At 38.3% G+C, this 14902-nt stretch overlaps 1 protein-coding gene across 1 annotated transcript in view; it reads left to right on the forward strand.

The window, feature by feature from the left end:
• Window positions 1-13037, forward strand: part of ATG10 (autophagy related 10) — a 145127-nt gene extending 132090 nt beyond the window's left edge. The window contains exon 5 of the mRNA XM_024755710.1: window positions 12736-13037. Coding sequence (XP_024611478.1) covers window positions 12736-13037 — 302 coding nt within the window. The remainder of the gene's footprint in view (window positions 1-12735) is intronic.
• The last annotated feature ends 1865 nt before the right edge of the window (window positions 13038-14902 follow it).

Genomic DNA, 14902 nt, shown 5'->3' on the forward strand with positions numbered 1-14902 from the left:
ATAAGCAGTTAATCACCAGAGAAGAGCTCCCAGAGACAAAACAAGTTGTTTAGCTTGTCAGCATTAGGGAATCGGAGGTGCTGAAACATGACTGCTTCTAGCTGGAAGTGGGTCTTGCCGAGGCCGGCGGATGAGCTCATACGTGTACTTTGCTCTTATGTGCCAACAGCTCCCCTTACAGTACAGCACAGTAATTGTTCCTGCAAATCCAATTATATTTTAATGAAATTTGTATACTTCCTAAGATCTTTTCTTCATGATGATTTTCTATTTCTTAAAAAACAAAAAAAACAAAAAAAAACCTAGCCTTTTTGGATCCTATTTATATATTTTTAAGATGCTCTTCATTTATGTTTTTATAAAGGAAATCAAAATGAGTCATTTATTTTGTGTGGAAGCATTTCTTGTTCTCCACCCTCCCTACTCTGTGTTCTATAGAATGAGCATTAGGAATTTTTTGATTCCGGAATTCACTTAGTGGTTTTTCAGGTACATTAAAATACCATATTTAATTTTTTTAAAGCATACTGAATGTTTTCCTGTGAAGAAACATGAAAAATGGTTCTTTCCTTTATCATAGTCTAATAATTTCTTTTCTCTTTTCTACCTAACTTAACCTAATGAGTATTCTAAAAATGTATTGGCCTTTACTCTGGTGTCAGAATTTTTCCTTTTTTCCCCTCAGTCCATTCCCTCTTTATTTGTTACGTGATTACTCTGGCCCTTCATCTCTTAAACAAATCTCTGTCAGTGTGGTGAATGGATTCCTAACATCTTCCTCTTATTCCAGGTCCAGATTTTTCTTTGTCTCATTCTAAGAGAGTTCCGACCTAGAAAAAGGATGGCTATAAAATTTCTTGCTCAGGGGTCTTTTTTTGTTGCTTCAAAAATAGTTCACTTAGCCTTGTTTTTGACAGATATTTAGGATTTTTTTTTTTGCATTTGACTCAGTAAAAATTAGTTTCTCTGCTTTGCTCTAAATTTTATTTCAGTACCTCTTTTTTTAGGTAAAGAAAGTGGTAAGTAATTCCCATTTAAATTGACATTACCTTTTCTTTTATCGACTGGCTTAGATGCCAGAGGAAATCTTTATTCTGTTTCTTGAAATGCATATCATTGGACTGTGATTACCTCTTATTCCTTGATATGTCCAGTGTCCACCAAGCCAACTACTGCCTAAGACTCAGCTTACATGCCACTTACTGTTGTCACCCCCATGTCATATCATATCACATTATATTATATATCATGTTGCACAATATCAGAAAAATATTTGTTTACTTGTCCCCTATAAAATGGTAAGCTAGAAGATAGGGGTTTAAGGTAAAAAGAGGGAGGAAGGAAATTAATAGTGAGTACTTACAATCTACAAAGTTATAAACTTTATTCATAGCTCTGTGTGTGTGTGTGTAATACATATGTGACATATGTATTCTTTGTCTTACTCATTTTTATACCCACAGTATCAACAAGTATTTATTGAATGAAACAGTGAGCAGGAATTTCTAACCATTTTTGCATATAGCCCAAAGATGGAAATCTAGCCATCTTTGCATATAGCCCTTGTGATGGTGCCTTATTTGAACTTTTCTGATGAGTTATATGGAAGGGAGTAATGCTGTTGTCTCCAGGAAACTCAGAACCTAAACCGTCTATATATCTTTACTCTTTAGTCTGGTGCTTCCCAGAGACAGCAGGAATGCTTGACTGGGGAAAATAGAAAGTCCTGAGGACTCAAAGGTGAGCATCTAAGCTAGGTGGGCAGCCCTTCCACTTCTATAAACACATATTTTTATTTGATCCTTGAAGGCAGACAGCTAAGGTGAGACAGCATTCTGTTTCTGGGCATACGCAGAAACATTTCTACTACTTGGCCATACGGGAACTCCGTTCCCTAGGGTTTAACATGAATTTAAGAGAAGAAATAAGTCCTTCCCAGCACTCTTTTTTCCCTAACCACTCTTGCCATTTTAGGTTTAGGAGAGGTGGGGGGGCACGCTTAATACCATTTGCTACCCAGCAGTGGGTGAGAGGTAATTGCACTTCTCTCAAGTACTAATAAATAGCCTACATTCAGACAGTGCTTTGTAGTCTATGAAGTCCATTCTCACAAAGCACTCTTGTCTTCAAGGGCCCACCTTTTTTTCTCCCCCACTATTTTTTTTTTTAAAATAAATGTATGTATTTATTTATTTTTGGCTGCGTTGGGTCTTCGTTGCTGCACGTGGCCTTTTTTTTAGTTGTGTAGAGCGGGGGCTACTCTTCGTTGCGGTGCTCGGGCTTCTCATTGCGGTGGCTTCTCTTGCTGCGGAGCACAGGCTCTAGGTGCGCAGGCTCAGTAGTTGTGGCGAACGGGCTTAGTTGCTCCGCAGCATGTGGGATCTTCCCAGACCAGGGCTCAAACCCGTGTGCCCTGCATTGGCAGGCGGATTCTTAACTACTGCGCCACCAGGGAAGCCCTCCCCCAACTATTTTTGAAGCGCACCACGTTAAAGAATTATTTGTAGTGTGCGAAAGGCTTCTAGCTGCTGCTCATCATTCCAGCACCTTTTTATGTCCCAGTGTTCACTTTTGAGGGCTTGACTTGGTCAAAAGCTGATGGTAAGTGTTAGAAATGTGGTGTAAACCTTAGAAATATACATAATGGCTTTGGGCTTCACCAGACTCCTAAGCTTACCTAGTTTTACCTTTCATTACAACTAGAGATTTCTATATTTATTTCAGCTTGAATTCTGATTAATTTCTTCCCTGTCTCTCTTCCTTTCCTTTGTTTGCGATCTCTATTGAAAAATAGGCCAAGTGGTTCTTCTCATTTTCAAAATATTTAATTCTTTGGTGCTGACATATGGGTTCTTCTTGGGAACCGTTCTGACATATTTCTTTAATTAGTTAGAAGGGCTGCTTTTGAATAGGGAAGGAAACAACATTTCTTCCATTCAGCAACTGAATGTCTGTTCTTTCTGGAGATCCATTCTATTATTGGCCCAGGGAGTAAGAGTATAGAATTAAAAATGTAACCCAGATATTTCACGTAGAAGATTTATCCACTTGTTATATGCTTGAATGATGCTCATGGAGAAACAGGGCAGGAGAAATAGCCAGAGAATAATTCCTTCTTAAAGGCAGCATGACCAAACCAAGATAAAGCCCAGCTCAAAGGAAGAATAACGAAAAGGCTGGAATTAGAATAGTATATACATCATCAGGGAGGAGGAGGAAGAGGCTTGTCCCTGGTGTGGAACCGGAGGGAGTCTTTGGACCGTATAGAAGAAAATGACAGGAAAACAGGAAAGACGGGGGTTGGAGGAAGTTGGAGAATAAAAGTAAAATATTCATAGCTCTGCCCAACAATTTTCAAGGGAACATAACAGGTTGGCTTTTCTGAAGAGGCTGGGAAAAGCACTGGATAAGGGGAGACAGGTGAGTGCCAAGCTGTAGGGCTGGAAAGCATGGCGTATTTGGGGAACAATGAGAGGCTGGTTTGAGGAAAACCTCTATTCCAAATTGTAGAAGAAGTGGTTGGAAAGATATGTTGAGGTAAAATTATGGAAGAGATAATGGATGGGATGGGGTTGGAGGGTATAATGAAAGGGTGAAAGAGGTTGAGCAAAAGTGAATGGAATCAAAGGAGGGGTTTTCTAGAGCAGGAAGTATGACTGGGTAGAGCAGAGAGAGAATTGATGAAGGATGAGAAGAAATTATGAAGAGTGAAATTTAAGAAAAGGAATTTGGCGTTTTTTGGTATAGTTGTTAGAAATATTTTTAAAAAATTTTAATAGTCTCTTATAGAATGAACTGGAAGGAACATATTTTCAGGGAAAATAGAGTGAGAGTGAAGGCTGCTTGTTGAACAGGAAAGAAAGGTGGATTAGAGGGGTACTTAAAGATTAAAGCAAAAATGATTCTAGTTAATTATTATAATGACCAGGAAATAGAAAATGACTTGGCAGACAATTTAGTCTTATTTGGTAGTAGAGAATCTTTAAGAAAGTTCATATATGCCACTTATATTTAAATAAACCATAGGTCTAGCCAAAGTCATAATAATGCAATGGAACATGAATTTTAGTGCATTAAAAAGAGATTCTAGGGGTTGAAATGAAATTTGAAGAGCAAACAGTGAAAATTATTAAGAAAAATAATGAAAAATTATTTAACTAGTATAAATATATTCAAACCGAAAAGTTTAAGTAATAGAGGGAATTTAATGAAATTATTTGTCGAACCAGGTAAATGTTTGAAACATTATGGGGAATTAGGGTACAAGCAGGATGCTGGGTTAGAACACATGATGGGGATAGAATCCCATTGAAAAGTCAAACCCTAATTTTAAAATGTATTAAAGAAAAGGTGCAACAAAACTACAGGGACACCTAATTAGCTAAAAGGTTTATTCAAACCTGTGTTAGTACAAAGCATCACATACACAAAAAGCAACAGATTTTACATGGATTCAGAGGACAGGAAGAGGACATGAAAAGGCAGACAAATTTATTTTCTTACCAATAAGGGACTATACTTTAGCTTTCCTGGACAAATAAATGTGTTGTGGACCATAAAGAAGAAACATTTCTTTGCTTACTCTTGACAAAACAAGCCCTGTTTGAAACATCCATTAAAATGTACATGAGTGCCTACTGTGTGCACAGCACAAAAACTCATTAGCTTATTTAAAAAATATGCTGAGGAAAATCACTGCATAACTGGAAACTAGTATATTGGTTTTCTCCTCCTTTAAAGTCACCAAAGCAGAGTTCGTTAAGTCCATATATTAGGTGCTGTGCTGAGAAGGTGATCATGGGAAGGAGATCAAGTTGGATGGATAGTCAGGGTGCTGCTGCAGGTGTTAACAGGTCCATGTTCTGTGGGGTACTGAGATTGGAAGAAAGCCAGGAGTCCAAAATGCTGAGTACTGGTGTGCCAGAGCAAGAGGTTGGAATCCAAACCTCAGAACACTTTGGGTAGGATTGAAAGTAGAGTGCATTCTGCTTTAGAACCGGCAGACCTAATGTAGATATTCATCTGGTGATGTGGTCTTCGGAGTTCTGATGAATAGCTGTATCTCAGAGTTGGTGTCTCGGGTACCTTGTAGACCCAGTTTTGCTTCCCTTGGGACATTTTCTGATTCAGAGATTCTTCAAGAAGGTCTTGTGTGTACTTCTACTAGGTTAAGTGTTTAATTTAAATGAGAGGATATAGCATCACCTGCATTATTGTAAGTTCTTAACACAGTTTGTGGACAGTTTAAGGTGACCCCCAAATTACTCCTCTTTGTGCTGTTGGGCATATTTCTCATAAAGATGGATTGCAACGTACATAAGCTTTCTCATGTAACTGAAAGATGTCTTACATTTATTTTCCACTCAAAATTACTAGACAAATATATGACATTTAAAGCATTGGGGATGATAATTTTGAAAATTGATAAATATTAAGCAAGACTTATAAACCATTTATCTGGGGTGTATTAGTTAGGTTAGCATATACTTAGCTGCAAATAATTGAACCTTCCCATGATAAAGCAGAAAAGGATTTATTGGAAGGGTAGATTGTAGAGTCAACTGAAGGCACAAGTGTTAAGATGTCTGCCTCTCTTTGGCTTTAGTGGTATGGAATGGGGTTCTGCCTACCACTTATTCTGGAATTTATCTCCCAAGTAGGAACTATGTTGGGATGCTGAAAAATCAAATATTCACTCTATCTTCATCTACTTAACACTATAGATTTATATGAGGGTTTTACATAAATGAAAAGCTTTTAATCAATGAATTTTTAATCATGATTGTTCAGTCTTTATTCTTAGTAATAATTGTGCTTATTGCTCTAGAAATAATATTGAACATCCATCTATCCAAGCATTGGAAAATACTTATGCACAAGACATGAAAATGCTTCTGGAATGCATAGATGAATAAAGGAATCAGAGATGATTGATGCCCTCAAGGAGCTTACAGTCTACTGAGGGAAACAAGACAGGTTTGAAATTCACTGTAACAAGTAGAATATGTTAAGGGCCATAAGAGAGGTAAAAATTGTCACCAGGCAGAGAATAGGTTAGTGGTTGACAGAGGCTGGGTGGGGGGGGGGGGGCGGGGGTGAGAGAAATGAGAACATGTTGGCTAAAGGGTACAGATTTTCAGATATAAGATGAATAAGTTCTGGGAGTCTAATGTACAGCATGGTGACTACAGTTAACAATACTGTATTTATTGAGAGTTACTAAGAGAGTAGATTTTAAATGTTCTAACCACATTAACACATATACACACACACAAATGGTAAATATGTGAGGGGATGGATGTGTTAACTAACTTAATCGTGGTAACCATTTCCCAGTATATACATATATCAAATCATCATATTGTACACCTTAAACTTACACAATGCTACGAATCCATTATATCTCAATAAAGCTGGTGGAAAAATTACCACCAGGCCTCAGAGGGCAGAGATTACCTTGAGCTGGAGGGATCAAGAGAGGCCCTGGTTGGACTTGGGATTTGTCCATGCATTGATGAGGGAAAGGGCAGGCCTGGCCTACTAAGAAACCTAGGAAAGGCAAAATTCTAGATACCCCTAGGTTAGGCAATGCTGGTAGAGACTACTAGTGACAACAAAAACAACACCACAGGGGCATCCCTGGTGGCGCAGTGGTTGAGAGTCCGCCTGCTGATGCTGGGGACACGGGTTCGTGCCCCGGTCCGGGAAGATCCCACATGCTGTGGAGCGGCTGGGCCCGTGAGCCATGGCCGCTGAGTGCGCGTCCAGAGCCTGTGCTCCGCAACAGGAGAGGCCACAACGGTGAGAGGCGATGCTGGGGACACGGGTTCGTGCCCCGGTCCGGGAAGATCCCACATGCTGCGGAGCGGCTGGGCCCGTGAGCCATGGCCGCTGAGCCTGCGCATCCGGAGCCTGTGCTCCGCAACGGGAGAGGCCACAACAGTGAGAGGCCCACGTACCGCAAAAGAAAACCCAACAACACCACAACTAATATGTGTATATCACTTTATAGTTTACAAAGAGCTCCTGGGTACTGGTCAGAATGCAGAGTCTGGAGCTGGAACGCCTTGGTTCTGATTCCTCACTCTGCTAATTACTATGTGACGTTGTAGAAGTTACTGAACTTTTTGTTTCCTTTCTTTCATCATCTAAAAAATGAGATAATAATAATAATACCTACTTTATAGAGTTTTAAGGTTTGTGAGCTAATACGTAAAGTGGGGCTTGGCATGTAGTACCTTCCAGTAATGCTGGCTGAGTTCTGTGTCTTTGCCCTCACAATAACACTGTAAGATAGGAACTGTTACTCTCAAGTACAGTCATACAAACTGAGTGCTTAGCGGGGTTAAATGGTTTATTTATTCAAGGCTACATAGAAAACTATAGAGTTAAGACAAACTCTCTAGCCTTTTTATTTTACTGCACAGTGCAGTAACCAAAATTTAAGAAACATTAAAGAGAAGTTGCCATAATCTGTACTTTTGGAATTTTCATTCAGATTTCTTGAGGTTCATACTCAAAATGCAAAAAATGTATGTAGGAATAAATAAAAATTACAGAATTAGCCAGCAGAGTAGCTGATGAGAATGTACATGAACAATTAACACTCATTTCATATCACAATATAATTTTCTCACTGAAGCAAAAATGAATTTTCCCGTTTGATGGAGCGTCATCTCTGCCTTACTGTGGAGTGTGACATGAATTTTTATAGACTTCAAAGCTCTCTTGAAGACAATATATTGAGTAATGACATATTTCATTGTGAAAAATCCACCCTTTCCTTTTTATTTCTAGTGACCACATTCAGAACATTATTCTTACATTTACTCTAAATAATTTATATTCTCTCTAATCTTCTTTTTAGGAGTTATGAAATTTTAGTGAAAGCATGCACCGCAGGTTAAAGGTGACTTCAGCATGCTTGCACTAGCGTTAGGTAGTGCTAGTGAAATATCTCATGCTGTTATTTGATTCATGAAAACTAATAGCCCTGAGAAATTTAATTTAGAAAGCTGAACATTTTGAGTAGTATATAGATTACTTGACATGTAGGTTATTATTCAATTGAGAGATTTTATATGAAAATGTTAAATTAAATGCTACTGGCAGTTGCTAAAGATTGTACTTTTTAATTATTCTATTTTTCATCCAATGTCTCTGCCTCTTTTTTTTTTTGTTTTTTGTTTTTTGTGTTTTTGCGGTACACGGGCCTCTCACTGTTGTGGCCTCTCCCGTTGCGGAGCACAGGCTCCGGACGCGCAGGCTCAGCGGCCATGGCTCACGGGCCCAGCCGCTCCGTGGCATGTGGGATCCTCCCGGACCGGGGCACGAACCCGCGTCCCCGGCATCGGCAGGCGGACCCTCAACCACTGCGCCACCAGGGAAGCCCATCTGCCTCTTTTGTCATTGACATTTTATTATAGGTTGCTGGGTTCCTTTAGCTCAAATGTGTATTATCATTCCAGGTGATAGAAGCACATAGTAGGCACTCAATAAACACTTGTGAAACAAATGACCTTAATTTACCATGCTCACTTTGTAGGTTGCTGCTGAAATTATTTCAGCTTCTACTTCTCTTTTTCAAGTATGCAAGGGATTTTACTGAGCTTCTCAGCTTCAGTGTGATTAATGAGATTTCTAAGCATGTTGAAATTGGTGCTATCGAATATCTTGGGTCTGAAACTAGGGAGTTGTTGATTGAGTATGCCTATGTCTCCTCTGACTGAGGCCAGACGGAAAAAATAGACCCTATAAACAGGGCTTAAAGTTCTTGATTGAAGATAACTTCAGCTGTACATAAAGGCACAAAATAATGTTTCATGAGTTTAACCAAGTATTTGTTTATGTCCACATTTTAATTTAATTTAATTTTTATTGGAGTATAGTTGCTTTACAATGTTGTGTTAGCTCCTACTGCACAGCAAAATGAATCAGCCATACATATACATATATACCCTGCCCTGTGGATTTCCCTCCCGTTTAGGGCACCACAGTGCGTTAAGTAGAGTTCCTGTGCTTTACTGTATGTTCCCATCAGTTGTATTTTATGTATTTTATACATAGTATCAATAGTGTATATCCACATTTTAATTTTAAGTTTTGGGTCTTCAGTTTTCATAAATAGATAGATTCAAAATCACAAAATTCTTCATGTTTCTGCCATATTTAAGGTTTTATGATGTGATTTAAAAAATATATTTGACTGTCTCGTTTCAATGATTTCAGTGGGATATGTGAAGCCTCCATTTTGCTTCTGTAATACAGTCATATTTGAATATATTTTGCATGTCAATTGCATATGTCATGGTTTTGAAGATATTGCTGATCAGGTCAGCATTTTTTGTCTTTGAATACAGGATCACAAAACTAACTTTTGTATGTTTTTTCTCTTGAAGGTGTGAGCTATGACTAGGCAAACCGGTGATGAGGGCTTAGGGAAAAGAATCCACATCATACTTCATTAAATCATTATTGTCATATCTGTATGTGAGAGACAAAGCTATATTACCCAGATCTTCCGTAGTGTAAATGGTTGGCAGAAACTGGAGAGATTGACACTCTTGTCAAAGTAACTTGCGCAAGCACTCATTTGATCATCATTAATATGTGTGTTTTTAAACAGTTTTCTAAACACATTAGAGAATCCAATCACATCCATCCACTTAAAAAACACTCTTCTCTTTGTAGCAAGCAGGTAGCACTCTTATAGACATACATAAAAGAGTATCATGCATCTTTCTATGTTTTGAACTTATTTTTTATTCCTTGTGATTGTCTCTTATTCTGAGCTAGCCAGGTCATTTTTTAATTCTTATATTTAAGGTGTTAAATTTTTTTCTCTAAATTACGTGTTGCCTGAAAACTTATGACACATACCCTTAATTCTAGCATCAAATCTGATGAAAATATCCTATAACATTTGTTTTGGGTCTCTCCACATTGTTGCTAGGCTGCTGATTATTGCATTTTGTATGAATGTTTCCAGCAGGGTATGCAGGGTTTTGACAGTGGTAATAGCCAAACCATTTACTCCATCCTTAGATTTTTAGCTGAAATATTTTAAGGAATAAAATTGAGATCATTACTGATGACCAGATTTTAAACCCAGCATTCTTCTCTAGGTATGCAAAGCCTTTCCCTGTCTTAGAGGAAATAAAGTTAAGGAAAGCATCCTTTCACGTGTCATTTATTCAGTAAATATATATAAAGCATTTGCAGTGTGTGAGTGAGGCTTAGAACTGCACAGCAGGGCTGCTGTGGTGAAAGGACAGATGCAGTCTTCACCCTCAGAGGCAGCACGGAATAGCAGGAGGAGCACTGAACTGTGAGTCCTGAGATTCCAGCTCCAGTGCAGTCATGAGCTGGCACATGATTTTGGCAGATGTATATTTCCCAAGACCTTGGTCGCCTTATCTATAAAATTAGTAATTATACCAGCTATAATATTTTATTATCCTACAACTTGATTTCTTTTAACTTTGACACCTGAAAATTATTTTAAAAGCATGTCACCTTTTAATAATTTGATTATTTCATTTGCTATTTGACACTGACGTACCTAAGATGCTATTCCCCTCTTCCAACATCAATACACACACACACACACACACACACACACACGTGTATGTGCATATTTTGAAGATGTGTAGTGCTTGAGATTAAAATTTGGCCCTATTCTGTAAATGTGTTCAGAAAATAATATAACACAGATATTGAAGGCAGCTTGTTTTAAACTTGTAGCTAAACATGACATTCAAATGTTAATTGGATGAATAAATCTTGTTCATTTTACAGACATGGAAATGTCAATGGAATAAAACAATTTATCACAAGATAATGGTTTCCTGCCACCAGATAAATGCCAAGATGAAGATACTTATTGAAAATGTATCAAAATATTCTATTGCTATTTATTGAAAATAAAGGTTGAGAAAAGTTCAACTTTTCAGGTCAAACATGAGAAATGCCCTGCCTATGGTATTAGTATATTACTGTATCAAACACAATGTGCGTGGTATAGCAACATGAGAAAATTCTAAGAAATAATGGTCTATAAATGAACCTTTTAGCTTTAAGGTATGAGAATTACTGGAATGGTGAAATGGGGGCTAGGAGGAGATACCTAATATATATTGAACTCTTGTTATGTGCGTGACACAGTCCTGGTGTGTTCACTGATATAAACTGTTCACAAGAGCAGGATTTTTTTTTTTTTTTTGGCTGCGTCGGTCTCTCTTAGTTGCGGCACGTGGGCATAGTTGCCCCGCGGCATGTGGGATCTTAGTTTCCTGATCAGGGATCGAACCCGCGTCCCTTGTATTGGAAGGCAGATTCTTAACCCCTGGACCACCAGGGGAGTCCCAGGAACACGATTTGAAAAGGATTATTATCCTCATTTTTTCAGGTAAAGTTAAAAGCAAAATAGTAAATCAACTATATTTCAATTAAAAAAAAAAAAGAAGCAAAATACCTTGCAGTCACATACAGGATAAGTGCCAATACTAGGATTCACACTCAGCCCGGACTTCAAATTTTGTGCTCTTCTCCTACACCCCACATCTTTACTTGTACTCCATAAGTCTGAATGCAATACCTTTTGGTTTGGGGGGCTTTTGAGTAGATTATTTCCCCAAGTTTTGTTGTACCTGATGACCAAATACTTCTTTGGATCTAATATGCTGATGAGTCTTCTTTAAATGACATTGTCCACTTACCTAAAGAAAAGAGCACACCCATAGGTCTTGAGGACTTGGTTAGCTCTAAATGGGCCAAGTAGCACTAAATTCTAATTTAAGACCACCTTCTTTTCAACAGTGTGTGGTTTTAAAGTCCTTAGGTAATTCCCTCTTTCTGCTTTTTTTCTGAACCTAGATGTCTATTTCTCCACTTTACTTAACCTTGTGTCATAGTATTCTTCGTAAAATACATTATTTGGGTGATTACGAATATAGGTGAATAATCGAAGTTGCTCAAACAAAGAAAAGGAGGTTTATTGTTCACTAAAGCTCTTACTGATCTCTTCATGCCAAGTCCTTCTCAAGTCCCTCCACCCCTAAGATCTCTTCTCCACCTGCCACAAACAGTGGGTGTTAATGTCTCCCTCCTCTGGACTCTCAGAGAACTGCAGCTTTCCTCTGACATTGACCATTCTACCTAGGATTTTAGTATCAATATTTACTGATGTACTTGTCATAATTTCCCTAGTAAGGAAATACTCCTTACTAGGAGAAACTGTGTGCTTTCCTCCTCTCTATTCCCCATGGTACCCAACAGAGTTATTTGAACATTACAGATATTCAGCCAACAAAAGGGTGAAAGAAGCATGTGTATGGTCTCTGATTTAAGGATTAGAGGAAGTATTAAGACTTCAGAGGTATCTATAGTACACCCTTGTGAATATGTGAGTCTACCTGGTCCTTTGCCGATGCTTCTATTTATCAGTTCTCTAAAACACATTTGGATCTTATTTATTTTGTAAAAATTCCTAGAGGCAATAAATGAGCAGATAATTTAACTGTTAGATGGTTACAAAGGGGACAAGATTGAATGTTTACATTTCCCTCAGGAAGAAAATAGTAATTCATATAGCACTCTTTTGATATATAAATGGTGTGTGTAGTAGTAAAGATTTTTTTTAAATCATAATATTCTTTCAGTAGTTTTAGATAGACATCAAGCACCATTGTGTCAAATGGATTACTAACTGGCAGTCTTTACCATGCACTTTCACAGATGGAAGCCCTTTAGCTCTGAAGGACATATGGGAAGGAGTTCATGAGTGCTATAAGACTCGGCTGCTGCATGGACCGTGGGACACTATTACCCAACAGGTTAGAGAGTATTTTCATTGTATTGTATGTGATTCTTACCCTGTGCTCGTCTTTTCTTCTAGTTCTCTCTCCTACTTTTTTTTTCCTGTTTCACTCCTCTACTTCCTTACAGATTTCAGTTCAAAGACAGTTTCCTTTAATACATCTTCCCAGATCCAGGCTTGGTTTAGCCTATCTGTTATAAGCCCTCATAGCACCCTGTAATTTTCCTTCATAGTGCATCTTACAGGTTTAAATTATCGATTTGGATTTTTTTGAAAAAAATTTAATGTCTGTCTTTTCCATTATACTGTGTACTCCCATGTGGGCAGACCTTGGGTTTTTTTTTCCCTCTTCACTGTATACCCAGCACCAGCACAGTATTTATCATACAGTAGGTATTCAAAAAAAAAATGTATTAAGTAAATGAGAATAGAAACAAAGTTGGCATATACACCAAGAAATAGATGATTTAGCTTGTGTCACCTATAATGCTTCAGAATTTTACTAATAGGTGCATTTGCAAAACAATTAACTTTTGATTAATAATAAATTTGCAATAGTGATCTGAAAAAGTTGAGAAAATAGATCTACAAAAGTAGATATAAAAAATAGATTTGCGGGCTTCCCTGGTGGCGCAGTGGTTGAGAGTCCGCCTGCCGAGGTAGGGGACGCGAAGATTTGTCAATCATATAAGTCATTATTACTGCCCTGCTAAAATCAGTAGTTAATTATTTTAGAAATTTAAAAATACTCATCATCTTTCAACCAATCATGTTCTCTTTAAAAATAATTTTTACTTATATCAAAAATCTTATTTTTTCCCAGCCTCTGTTAAGCTTAATCAAAGCTTCCTTTAAAAATAACTTTATCAGCCACCATTAGAATTTTTTTTTTTTTTTTTTTTTTTTTGCGGTACGTGGGCCTCTCACTGTTGTGTCCTCTCCCGTTGCGGAGCACAGGCTTCGGACGCGCAGGCTCAGTGGCCATGGCTCACGGGCCCAGCCGCTCCGCGGCGTGTTGGATCCTCCCGGACCATGGCACGAACCCATGTTCCCTGCATCGGCAGACAGACTCTCAACCACTGCGCCACCAGGGAAGCCCTCAGCCAATAGAATTTTTATGCCCTCTTACGTGTTTGATCACAATAATGACAGTTTACCTCCCAATCAACTTAAGAATCCTTAGCATCTCATAAGTAGTTCTTTGGCAATGACTGCAAATGACCATTTTCTAGGTTTTAATTGAGGACAAAACTAGTTTTTAAGTATATGAATCACACTGCCCCTCAAATTAATCCTTTTCTTTCTCTTCCTACTGTCACCTTCCTAGTTCAAGCCCTGTTGCCTCATCTGGAACAATTAGTAAAACCTCCTACTTTGGTCTTCTGCTCCTTTCCTCCCTGCTCCTTCCCTCTAGTCAATTTTTCCTAACAATGCTGCTCTTATCTTACCCATGTGCAAACCTGCAATAGCTGTCCAAGGGGCTATGGTATGTGGTCTAAATGCCTTGCTGGCGTTCCAGTGGCTGCCATTCCCTGGGTCCTACCAACCCTTTCAAGCTTTTCTCCTACGCCTCCATGCTACACAGTTTCAGCTCCTGCCAAGCATGGCTGTTCACTTCCCCAAACCCATTTTGTGCAGTTTGTTCTTGGAATTCTTTCCAGGTTTCATGCTTTCCCTGTTGCCTTTGTTCTATCTTTATATATCCCCCTCGTTCTTTCATATGTTCCTTTTCTCGGAAACTACTTCTGCTTACAAAAATGGCCCCCTCTGAAATGCCATTTCTGTAGACCAGGAATCACTGGTTGCTATGAAGAAAGATAATATAATGCGATATATAAGCAAATCCATCATAAAGATTTTTGGCAAGCGCATTTTATTTTATGCAAAGTGTTTTAGATTAACCTTTAAGTATGTCAAGGTAAGTGCTAAGCGTTTCAACTTCCAGTGTCTTGTAAGTGACCACAAACTGTCCAAAAATGTAGAGTCAGAATCCACAGGACCCAGAAAATCTTTGGTTGTGAGAGTCAAGGAAGATGGCAAAGGATAGAGGAAGGGAGCATCCAAAAATATATGTGTATTTAACTT

This window comes from Neophocaena asiaeorientalis, unplaced genomic scaffold, assembly GCF_003031525.2.
Source record: "Neophocaena asiaeorientalis asiaeorientalis breed wild unplaced genomic scaffold, Neophocaena_asiaeorientalis_V1.1 scaffold37, whole genome shotgun sequence".
NCBI lineage: Eukaryota > Metazoa > Chordata > Mammalia > Artiodactyla > Phocoenidae > Neophocaena > Neophocaena asiaeorientalis.